Below are 12,379 nucleotides of genomic sequence, written 5' to 3'. Positions count from 1 at the left end.
TCGCTCTGTCTCTCTAACTCTCTCTCTCTCGCTCTCTCTCTCTCGCTCTCTCTCTCTCGCTCTCTCTCTCTCTCTCTCTCTCGATGAATTTGGGTAATGTTTGTGCTGCAGTCACAGCTCTACTTACAAGGCTAACTTCAAACCAGCTGATGGGCCAGAGAGAGCCCCAGTGATGGTTACCTGGCTTTGCTGCAGCTGCCAGCACCCAGCCTTACTATGGTGTGCTGGCAGCTTGCCATTGCCTTCTTATTTAATGTCTGACAAAGCTCTTTGCTGTCGCATTTGTGGAGCGTATGAACAACTTCCTTTGCACACCCTGAACCAGCAATTCTATAATATTTTGTGTTCTGTGGAATATAAAGCTATATACGTCTGTCTTGTATAATATTTTGTGTTCTGTGGAATATAAAGCGATATGTCTGTCTTAACATACACAAGACTGTTCAGTACTAAGCGGTAATAGATAAGTTCAGTCAAATTACACTGCTTTTAATTTGTAATACTAAATTCAGTAAGATTGATTCTTCCTTATTTTTATAGTAGCTGGCAAAAGATTGCAGACTACCTATCAGCAGACTTAGTGTCTTCAGATAACATCACGAATATTATTGATTCGAAAGATCTATGGAGAGGAAAGATTCAGATATGGGAAAAAAAGGTAAAATAACTTTTTTCAGCTATGGTTAATTTTTTGAAGTGTCTGTGTATGTAATTTAAAGCATGTGTTGTACATTTTATGCTTTAAGCTAAGTTTGGTTTTGACAATGTAATTCAAAAAGGTAATGTGCAACGTATCTGGGTGGGCAGGGGAACGACTTGCTTTTTAGTGTGATGAAAGGATAAATTAGATCAAGGTGTCAAGATTTGAATTTCAGAAGTCCAAATTCTCTCCTCTGATATATTTGCCTTAGAACTTATTGCTCAAAATTAGATTTTGTATCTATCAAAAATCGTTAGCATATAACTCTGTAAGTCACTGTTGTAAACACAGGCCTGATGTTTCTGCAAAGTGTTTTTTTGCAGTTCATTGTATGAGAAGTTCGCTGTGATTATGGAAGACTTTGCCTGCATTTTCAGTATTAAGGTTTTGGATATACGAGTTGGTTATTTATTTAACATTTTTACCTAGTTTTACAGATCTCATGGAAACAAATCTAATACTAATTGTTTAACATAGCTGTACATTACCTGTAACTGGTTGAAATAAATGATTTTTCGCTGTTTTGATGCATTTATTACCTCTTTTTTGTTTTCCAGTTTGGATCCGATATTAGCTTTCCAGAATTTTGTATGAAGAGCACTTCCACAAAGACATTCAGTGCTTCACATTTAAGTTCTTGTTTCGATATTAAAAAAGAGCGGCAGTCAAGGAATACTGATGCTTTGCCAGAGGCAAGTATTATTCCTGGTCTTTCCTTGAGCCACTAGAATTCATCTGTTTTACTTTCCTGTGAAAATTAGTAATTGGGGAAACCATACTTTGAACTGAAAATTAAACATGAAAGTAGTGATTGTGTGAGATTGAGGAATACTTCTTTTGTTCATGTGTGTCCTCGTAACAGGTCCTTAAAATGTCATCTGTTTGTTCTTAGGAATGCAATACCAAGTATTTTTCAAGTAGAAATTGAGACTTTGTTCAATCTTACTACTCAAAATATGTAATTTATTTATGAATTCTGTATTTATCTAATGTTTTCTACTTCATTTTAAAGATTGGTGGTTTGTTTTTTTTTTTTTTTTCTTTTAAATTACTGTTTGGTGGTTTGTCTTGGGTTTTTTCTTTTTTTGTTAGAATTACTGTTGCTGTTTCATGTTTTCCACTGGAAGTAGATGGGAACTCCAGGATCGTTTTTGTGGATGAAAACAAAAATGAGTGTTTATGGAAACCAGGATCAGTTGAGAGATTATTATTTTAGTTGTTAAAATATGTATATTTTGGATTGCATTAGTCTGTTTCTAGTATCTAGTTTCTGATTTTTTTTTTTTAATTTGGAGTCCAAGAGTTATGTAAAAGGTTCAACCCATTTGATGCACCTGGTTGACAATTTAGAAAGTAAGTTTTACTAAACAGAGTATCTTCCTTTAACGTAATTATGTTTAATATGATACTGTGAAATGTTTTTTTCTTTACATTCCTTTATACCTCTTTCAGAGGTATTTGCAAGGCAAATGCCTCCAACAAAGCACTTGAGGAAGTTCTACTGAGATAATACCGTGTATAGCTACAGATTTTTTAATTTGATTTCTTTTCAGGTTTTTCATTACTATGGTCCTGCACTAGAATTTTTACAGATGGTGGTGCTCTCTGATCTACCTTCCTTTTTTATATCAGATCTGGAATTTGACCTGTATCCTTTTTCAATGATCTAAACGACTCCTGATAATGGTCTATAGCAGATAGAATCAGGATCTACCCATGGAAAAAACACATGAGGACTGGCAAGGACTTATTCCACTCTAGCCTGCCAAAATAGTCACAGTGCTTCTTCACAACTAGATTTTTTAATGATGGAATTTAGTCTAAAAATAACCATTTTTTATATTATTGCGCTTATGCTTTGTCTGTTGATGTGCAGGCTATTTGTGGGGAAAGAATAGAAAAATATTTACTGCTGTGTAAGTCTAGAAAACCCAAGCCTTACTCATTAGTGTATATAGTGTTCCTCACAATATAGAGACGTTTTTCCACGAATGTGTCAGTGCAAAATTGTGGCAAGGTATAGCAGAGGAGTTTTGTTTTGAGCTGTGTACGCTGCAGAAGTCTCAGCATGTATTCCTATTGGTTTTAAATTTATGTACTTTTGGTACTAGTGTTGGTGTAACTGTAGTAGCTTATGCAGTGTAAGCCTGCCAAGATTTTCAATATATAAATATCTATTTATGTCTCCCTATATTAAAGATGTCAGTGGTGTATTTCATCATATAATGTTTCCAAATTACCGCTTAGCCTGGAAAGGTGAGTTTTGTTTATTTTGTGGTACTGGAGCATTAGGTATTAGACACTTGCAAACCTTATTTGAAATATGATGGTAACGTAATTTGTAAAATAGAGATGCATACAGTTCTTTGAGAAGATGAGATTCCTTAAACTCTTCTGTTCAGTACCCTGTCAAGAAAGAGTATCAGGAAGACATCTGCGCTGCTTCTGGACCAGATTTCTTCTCTCTCTGGGAAGGTAAAGACTTCATTTTTATGCTATACCTAAATAAAAAGAAGATGAGTGTATTGTTCATAAAAGATACAAGAATGGTATTTTTAAACCCAGTCTCTGTGTAAGCTCCTTCAATATTTAGTTCTAAAGCAAATTTGGTTTTTAAAGGTGCATGCTATACAGGTCCTGCCAATTTGTAAGCCCACTGGAAGTTTTTCTCTGTGCCTTATCTAAGTTTCGATCTCTTAAACCATTTTTTAACTCTTAATCCTATCCTGACAAATGATTTCTGTCCTATCATAATTCAACCATTTTTTTTAGCAGAAGGCAGGCAAGGCATGTGCTCAGCCTACTAAATGTACCTAGCTAGTCTGAAGTGGTAAGCGTTTTTTATTTTGCATATTCTGCTTTTCCATTCTGATTTTGGGTAAAAAGAGTTCTTGAAACATTTACAAGACTACTTCCCCACCCCATCCCCCCGCCTTGGAATGATAGTAGGATTATTCATAGCCACAGTATTAGTTTGAAGCTGTTTTTCTTGAAGGTGATGTATGCTTGTTTATGAAAGGGTTTTGTAGTGTTTGTAAAATTAATCTATGCCAGTCAAAACGGAACCTGCAATGTGAAAATGCTGATACAGGTATAATGAATAACTTACGTTCTTTATTTACTGTGCAGAATGTATTCCATTATCAGACTGCATGCTTCAGCTCCAGATTGTTATTTAGGGTTTTAGTAATTATTTTTCTCCCCTGCCGCTCCATTCTCCACTATACTTAGAAAAGAAAGAAAGTCTTTTTCTAATGGTATACCACGAATAACTTTTGGAACAGTTTTATATTTATAAACATCCCAGGTAATTTTCATTTTGCATGAGAATACATAATATTTGGTCAACTATGTTGACAATCTAAGAGCTTGCATTTCTTCTAGGTTTTTTTTTTTAAAGGACCAAAACATGCATGTGTTGAGGTATGTTTTCAAGATAACACTCTCATAGGGACTTTTTTCAGTGTACTATTGGAAATACTATGCTTTTATAATAGCTGTAAAAGCATTGTTTTATTGCTTGAATCTTCAAGTACTTACAGATTTTTTTTGTGTTTATTAGCTTAAATTTACATAGAAAAACGTAGTCCAGTATCTGATTAATTGAAAAGGATGTAGGGAGGAAAAAAATCACGTTTTTCAAAGGAATGCAGTCACTGATGCCAACTATATCTTTGAATTCCTTTTCATTCTGGTTGCTACTCTACAGAAGTGTTTTTAGCCAGATTTCTGAAAGACATGTAATAGGTAACAAATACCTTTTTATGTATGAAATAGAAATTCAACAGTTAATGATCGCTCAACCGCAGGACAAAATAAGCATAATTTTTACAGCTTCTGTGTTAAACGCTGTTCCATCTCCTTTGATGTGAATGACAGAAATGTTAAAGACATTTTTCTTCACTTGAAGTACGTTTGAAATACTGCCAGATCAGTAGCTCAAGATTTAAATGTAAAACAGGTTTCAGTAACATTGCGTGTGTTGTATGTGCTCTCGTTATTTAGGTGGGAGCTTTATTTACGTTGCCATGTAATGTAAGCAGTGTAGTGGTCCCATCCCCTGCCCAGCTGAGCACCAAGAAATGGAAGGAATATATCACTAGGAAACCCAAGGTCATTACTGGTAGGTTAAAAAAAAATGATTGCAGGTGTATTTTGTGTGGTTGTATCTGTCTGTGTATGTATGTATACATATATGGCAGGTTTTTTCTATGCGTTTTGGATGCCCTTTTCTTTTTCCAGTAAAATTAAGTGACTGTAATCTTCATTGACACAAAAGTTTTGGGGGAGTTTAGCTACACACACTTGTTATATAGGAAAATTGATATCATCAGGGCAAGCTTTTGGGCAACAACGCATCTCCTTTAAACCATTTTCTGTGTCTCATCTGTCAGGTACTATCCAGCTTCCACATGCCTTTCTGAGGTTATTGTACAATCTATGGGCAAAGAGGTTTGCTTCTGTGGATGGAAATCCAGTGTGCTTCACTTAAGTGCTTCCCTTCTCACCTAAGCATTTCCAGACATTCTTCACTGCACTTGCATTCAATTTCAACCTCTTCCCAGGAAAATACAGAATATCAGGAAATGCTTGATGCCTCCATTCACATGACAGCCGGTGTGCTTAACTAGTGATTGAGAATGTGCTCCTTCTACCTTGTGGGACTATACTGATGGCAGCTGAGTCCTCTTACACAGTGTGCTGTGGCTTAGAAAGGAAGTGAGAGAACAGAATTATTGCAGGTCAAGACTAGGCAGAGTTTCTCAGTCAGCCAGCACCTACGCTCTGTGAGTGGAGGCACTGTACAAGTAGTGACTGTGAGGTTTGTGGGGACAAAGCTTGGTGACAGCCCAGTGCTTAAAGTACTTATCTAGGACAGGGTAAGATGTAGGATTCTGCCTTCCAGTGTGGTTTTGATGTTTATGCAGTGGTCTAATAAGACAATTCCAAAGGAATTCCAAGGAACAGTGACTACTCCTGTTGCCAATGGAGGGCAGTGTAAACATGCAGATGAGGATGACTGACAGACTGATTTTTTCTTTCAGGTTTTGTGATAGGCAAAAAATTGAGAGGAATTGGGAAGAGCTGTATAACAAGTATAGAAGCTTAATTCTATGGAGTGAGTGCTGGCAGAATATATGTATTTAAAATGATCTCTGCATGTTTGGAGGTGGTGGAGCAGGGAGGGTGTGATCATAGAGCTGATCACATCAGCAGCATTTATACTGTATTGGAGATACTAATGCAGTCAAATAAGCGCAGGATCCCCAGTGTCTTCAAAATCTTTGTCCTGTGCTCCACTGGAAGGGTTTTGTACAAGTAATAACTATAATGTGATCAGTAATACCCAGCAGGTTCTTATTAGGCCTCTTGAGCAGAATTTAGACTAGGAGGAGAGATGTGGCCATTTAAACATATTTCTTCTTGTAGTTGAAAATTATTTATTATTTTAGTGGCTACCAGTAATCTGACTATGTTAAGGATTTGAAAATTCTTAATCACTTCAATCTGTGGGGGGGTGTAATTCTTTGAATTGGTAGTTCTCAAGCGCTAATTAAGATTAAAATGAGAAGTAAAAGCTTTTTCGTAAGGAATCAGCTTTGAGTTGCCAAGATAAAGTGGAAAAGGAAAGTATTTCAAATGAGTAGGGGAAGGGGGAATAGTACAATAGTGAAAATGTGTCTAGAATATTTTTTTGTTTCTTGTTCCTTTTCTTTCTTCTTTCCCCGGATTCATACATTGAGGTAGTGGGATTTCCCCTCACTTCCCTCCCCCCTCCAACTTAAACTTCTCAAGAAACGCTGGAATACCTTATATTTGTTACTAACAAAAAATTTTAATACTGTTAAACTTAAAGCTCTTGAGTTATTTATTGATAGCACTGCAAAATCTTATGAAATTAAGTGATTTGACTTTCTAAACGTACTACATCAGAAGTATTCATTCGCTCAATCATATACCAGGTGCTGTAAAATCTTTTCTGTGTAAAAAGATAGCATGCTTATCCTTTTACTGTTACTATCAAGACCTACCTTAATTTGTTTTTGAAACTGCGTACTATATGCCAGCGTTTGAAAAAGAATTTTACCTCTCGCTCAGGTTATGCACGAGTGTAAAGCAGTGAGTGAAAATCCTAGTGAATAATGGAGCTTCTTTGAGAGGAGCGTGTACAGTGTTTCCTTTCCTGCTACACTTGTGTGTTCTTCCAGTGAACACTTATTATTTCAATCCAGATAGGCAAAAATGCCTGGTTTTACCAAGCGTAGCAGAGCCGTCTCTAATCATTACACATGTAGCACACCGTTTGCCTAACTCTTTGTTGTTTCATGGGAGAAACAGAACTTTGCCAGTTGAAGGCTTGCCTTTTACGAAGACCGGTTGAAGAAGGTCTCCCGGTGGGCGGTTAAAGTTTATAGATGGACTTTGTAGCCTGCATTAGAAAGTGGGTCCTCACGACAGGCACAGGAGTTCGGTGCTGGTAACATACTGGCTTTAAGCCAGTAGCATAGTCGCTTTTGCTGCTGTAGCTCATTTATTTTCCTTGTTTGTAGCTTTTTAAGGGGTAAATATCAGCTGTAGTTAGTGTGTCTCCTTGAAAGATGTTAGTAAGATTTCTCACAGAAAAGAGCAAGTGACAGAATTTTGATTGTGGGTTACATAGCTTGTTTTAAAGCTGTTTTCCATGAGGGTATTTTACAGTTGTGTCCTGATGTTTTTTAAGTTCCAGAAGTTGAACTGAAAGGAGAATCTTGCCGATATTATTTCTTGCTACAAGGCAACGGCTCTGGAGGATGCAAAGCAACCTTCATTCACTCAGCTAGCCAAATCAATGGTATGGCCACTCTTGCTGCAGTAAATGGACAGTTAAGGACAAAACCAGAAGAAACAGAGTCAAGTAAGAGATATTACATACTTATTTAAGAGTATCCAAAAACAGGCAAATGGTTCTAAAATTTATATGTTCCTTTTATCCATTACAGTCTCTGTTGAAAGGAAGAAAACAAGGAGAACTAATACGTTTTGATGAATATCTATTTTTTCAGCACTATTTTTTCAAACTAATAAAATAATATAGTAAGACCTTATTTATTCACATGATTTCCTACTACTGTATTTTTTAAATCGACTGTGTGGAGTTGTAGTCAGTCATTTCTCATAACTATGATTAGTTGTAAATATTTTAATGTACAGGGACATCCAGTTAATATGTAATGCAAATCAAATTTGCATTACAAATGTAAAGTTTTAGAAGTGTGTATTGTTAGTGTAAAGACTGGCCAGCCCATGCCTAAAATCTAGGCAATTACCTGTTGACAAACCTACTTCATTGATGACTTAAAGTAAAAACTGCAAGATCAGCAGGCAGGTTGAGGTTCATGATCATGTCTTGAGCTACGTTGCAGATGTCTGTATTACTGCAGAATATTTAGGACGTGAGCTGGTACTCATATCATAGCTGCTCCACTAGCTAAGAGCATCTATGGAGACATGTATCTTAGAGTAGTTGTCCTACTGCAACTACACATCACTCTGCTAATTTGTGTATTTGCTTTCAATAACACTGACAATAGTGCAGTGACCTGCAACTTATCCAGTTATTTCCTTATTATCAAAATAAATCCGTGTGCGATACGACTGACTGCTTACCATTTGTTCTAATTAAAATTCCATTAGTAGGGTGTCAGAAGACTGAAAGTCCTTGACCGTACGTTGGGAGAAAACTTTACTTTCCTGGTATCAAGCTTAGGATCTTTAGCCCTTCTTTAAATGTCAGTCATGCTAATTGTGTTGTTTTTATGATATTAGTTTTGTACAGAAATTAACAAATACTCGTCAGACATCAATTTTAAGTTATCCCCCTGGCATTCAATTGTAATTAATTTCCTCTGTTTTTTTTCTTTATGATTAGCTGTATTTGAAAGTCTGGTTGTTTCCTTTGAATATGAAATTTGTACATCTGCTATGTCTTCTTTTAGGAAGTAATGACCTGGTGTCTCCAAAGTCCTATGAGAGAATCTTAATAATAAGTTTCTCCTAATCTATATAGGTTTTCGTATTGCCAACTTTATCAAGTCCCTGCCACATTTTTGTGGAGAGGAGATTGTACAGAGAGAAAAGAAACTGTCTCGTCTCCAAGTGTTTGCCTTGAAGGAGTATCTCAGTAAGTAATGGGGAAAGCAGCAGTAGTTTGCAAACTACTAATTAAAAGGTCTTCATTTCAAACTGAATGTCACAGCTGACCTTACAAAACCAAGGTGAGTTAATCACTTTGTGAAGAAAAAAGTGGAGCTTTAAAAAGAAACTTCTTTGTTGTTTATACATGATTGTATGTAGAATAGTGATTTTTCAATATTGAGGAAAAGAGAATGCTGAACTTAAAGTTGGTGGGTGTTTGTTACACTAATTCTCTGAATTTTTGAGCATAGTTGTGAAATAATTCTATGGTCATTAACTTTCTCTCTGTTTTGTTTTTTTTTAATTTTTGTTTTTCCAAAAACTCCTTACTGCTGTGTATGTCTAGTAAAGAAAAAAGAATTCTGTTTTGGGATATTCTTTTTTTTATTTTATTTTATTCTTTCTTGCAAAAGTCTTAAGCAGCAGAGGAGAAGTTTGCATTGGAGATTTGAATGATGTATCATGATAAATGTAACAAAATAATAACTGAAAGGTTGTCCTCTGTAGACTTTCTTGACTTTGCAGAGAAGTACCTTTTAGTGTCGCAGCTTTTTCCATCTAAGTCTGTTGCTCAAAGAGACCAAATTAAAATAAAAAACGCTTCTGAAAGATTCACTAGATTATTGGAAATGGCATGCAGTGAAGATAATTTAAGTATATTATCATTAACAGAATACCAGCTTGAGGAAAATAAGATTTCTGCTCTTAGTCATGTCTTCCACCCCCACCCCCGCCAGCTTGCAGTCATTCTCAGTTTCCTCCTGACTTTAACCCTGAGCTTGAGGCTGCTTTAGAGCTTGTGTTTTAGTTTGTTTTGAGTGGGTCATCATATACCATTAGGATGAAGACTGAATAGGAACAGCTGTGATTTGCTAGTCATGCTAAATTATATAATTGTATAGAATTACTTGAATTCTTCTGACCAAAGAGACCAGAACAAGCTATTGGTTATTTGGAGCCACACTCCCACAACAGCAGTAAAAATAGGTGGGTAGGAGGCTCTGCTGTCTTGAGCTTTTCATGTTTTGTCTCTGCGGGATTAAAACCTGGATATACTCAGAAATACACACATACAGAAATTAAATTACTGTAAAAAGGTGATTCACATGTGATTTCAGCTATTCTCACTGCTAAGTTTTTCACTTGCTTACAGAATAAAGCACCATGCTTTGCTGCTTAAGGGTACGGTGGTAAATGTCAAGTTAACTTCTCTTACTGTTTTTGGGTGAGAATTTTCTAGCTTGGTTGGTTCTTAGCAGGCCCCAGTTACTCGTTGTTACTCAGCAGGTGCAGTAGCTTTTCTTTCTTTCTCTGTCCTTTTATAGAGAGAAAGGAATCGACTGAGAAACCTCCAGTTATTTCCACTGATGAGTTTAAAAACTTGTTAGAACTTACAAGAAAATGTTTTCTTGACCTGTGCAACGCTAGTCTTTCTAAACCCGATCTACAGAAGGTTGCCAATAAAACTAGGTCACGCACTGTGACTTGTGGTAAGTGTCATTATTTAGAAAATACACTGCTTGTTCTCTTTCAATGTATTTTCATACCTGTTGTCCATTTTTACTAGAAGAAGGAGAGTCTTTTACCAAAAGAAGGAAAAATAGAAGGAAAAGTAAAGTAGCTTTCTAGGCTTTTTTGCAAACTGAGATTACTTCCCATTAAATATTTCCTTTATTTTCCTTGGAAAAAAAGTATTCAGAGAACAATTCTAATCACAGCACCAGGCACATTTTCATTATCTTTATGTATATACATGAATAAGTTATATATTTCTTTAAAGATTAAGAATTTTTATTTCTGTTAAGGCTTATCCACCATGTATTTCTTGCAGAATCTGATTTAATGGAGCCAAATCCATCGGAGTGGCCAGAAAGACATGTTCTTCAGAATTTAGAAAACTTTGAAAAAACCAAACAAAAAATCAGGTAATGGTTAAATACTAGAGACTATCTTTGTAATAGCCATTGAACATTTCTGTAGAGGAACTGTATATGTTGATAGCCATTCTGTAAACTGTTTTCAAATATATTTGTAATCTTTCAGAGAAAATATTGCTTAAGGCTAAAAGTAGTTTTTGCCATTTTCAAATGTGTTTTCTTGGTATTTAAAGTAGTATTGTTTTAATTTTTACTGACAAAATGCAACTGAACGTGAGCTAAGAGTAACATGGTTCCAGAACTAAATTACCAAAATGGCACTATTAGAAAGTAGTAGCCATAGCAGAAAAACATACGAAAGCTTTTTTTTTGCTCCTGACATGCCCTGGGGCATAAATAGTAAAGATAGCACAGCAGTTTTTGACAGCATGTGTAATGTGTTTTTAATCTCCTCATATTTTCTAAATAGTCAGAACTTAGTAGCAGAAGATCCTATTGGTTTTATGTTTGAAATTTGTAATTGTTTTTTTTTTTCCTTCAGTGGTGTTTAAGTGAAACCCGTAGACCTTTGTGTCACTTAATACAGTTTAGCTCTCACTTTATATATGACTTAATGATCTTTACTGTGCATTAACGTTATTGCTGACAGATCTTTAGAGCCAAGGGTCCAACTGCCTTTTCTTCATCACTTCTGTCCCATTTCTGTCTTTCAAATACCATGGCTGGCCATGGCCTAGATTCGAGTCCTTTGTGTCAGAAATTCTTTTATTAGATCTCTGCTTTCTCATGAGTGTTATTAGTATTATGTATTATTGTTGGCTTTTGTTTCTCAGACAGGTAAAATTCTTCCTTCTAATTAGCTTCTGAAAAGCTTCCTGAAGGATTTTCTGTTTCATAGTCAGTTAATATTCATTTCATCGTACTCTGAACTGGTTATGTTCTGCTTATCCTGAATCAGTTACAGCATGTTACTTAACAGTAGAAGAGAAAACTTTGCTATACTTGATTGAGGACACTAAAAAATAATGGAGAGCTGCATGCAGTCGTGGCTTTGTGGTTCCTTTGCTGTATGTCTCTCTTTTTCAAACATTAATTTTTAATCCTGTAGGTCCATAAATGGAAAAAAGGGATGAATAATATTCTTCCTGTGTTGTATTTCATAACTGGGCTCTAAAATCTTGAAAAAATTACTTCAGTTGGTAAAGTAGGTAGGCAGAGAATTTGGATGAAATATACTTTATGAGGAACATTTGTGGAAATGTTCTCACGGAGCAACCTTGTTCATTTTACTTTGGAAATACATTCAATTGCTGTAGACTAGCAGTGATTTTTTTTCTTTTGCTTCATATGAGATTATTCCATTGAAACAAAAAAAATCTTAGATTGGCCTTTTTTTTCTCTTTTTCTTTTTTCAGGGTTTCTATGTTTGCAAATTCATCTGAGCAATTGCTGGGACATAAAGATAGCCAGCGGGAGTCATTGACATTGCTTGATGCTAAAGAATTGCTGAAATACTTCACACCAGAAGGGCTACCAGTTGGTGATCTTCAACCACTGCAAGTTCCCAAACGGTATAAATCCAGCATATCAAAACCACTGAAGACCATACTCAGAACTGATGTAGGGA

At 35.7% G+C, this 12,379-nt stretch overlaps 1 protein-coding gene across 1 annotated transcript in view; it reads left to right on the top strand.

Annotated features, from left to right (window-relative positions):
* MTBP (MDM2 binding protein) overlaps window positions 1–12,379 on the top strand; it is a gene marked incomplete at its 5' end in the record, with an annotated part of 27,427 nt that overhangs the window by 4,451 nt on the left and 10,597 nt on the right. The window contains 10 exons of the mRNA XM_010134138.1: window positions 541–658; window positions 1,258–1,392; window positions 2,254–2,348; window positions 3,103–3,175; window positions 4,706–4,823; window positions 7,422–7,595; window positions 8,748–8,861; window positions 10,201–10,345; window positions 10,681–10,800; window positions 12,168–12,323. Coding sequence (XP_010132440.1) covers window positions 541–658; window positions 1,258–1,392; window positions 2,254–2,348; window positions 3,103–3,175; window positions 4,706–4,823; window positions 7,422–7,595; window positions 8,748–8,861; window positions 10,201–10,345; window positions 10,681–10,800; window positions 12,168–12,323 — 1,248 coding nt within the window. The remainder of the gene's footprint in view (window positions 1–540; window positions 659–1,257; window positions 1,393–2,253; window positions 2,349–3,102; window positions 3,176–4,705; window positions 4,824–7,421; window positions 7,596–8,747; window positions 8,862–10,200; window positions 10,346–10,680; window positions 10,801–12,167; window positions 12,324–12,379) is intronic.

Source organism: Buceros rhinoceros, unplaced genomic scaffold, assembly GCF_000710305.1.
Source record: "Buceros rhinoceros silvestris isolate BGI_N320 unplaced genomic scaffold, ASM71030v1 scaffold9134, whole genome shotgun sequence".
Classification (NCBI taxonomy): Eukaryota; Metazoa; Chordata; class Aves; order Bucerotiformes; family Bucerotidae; genus Buceros; species Buceros rhinoceros.
Note: the sequence above shows the minus strand (reverse complement) of the source record. Positions and strands in the feature narration are given on the sequence as shown.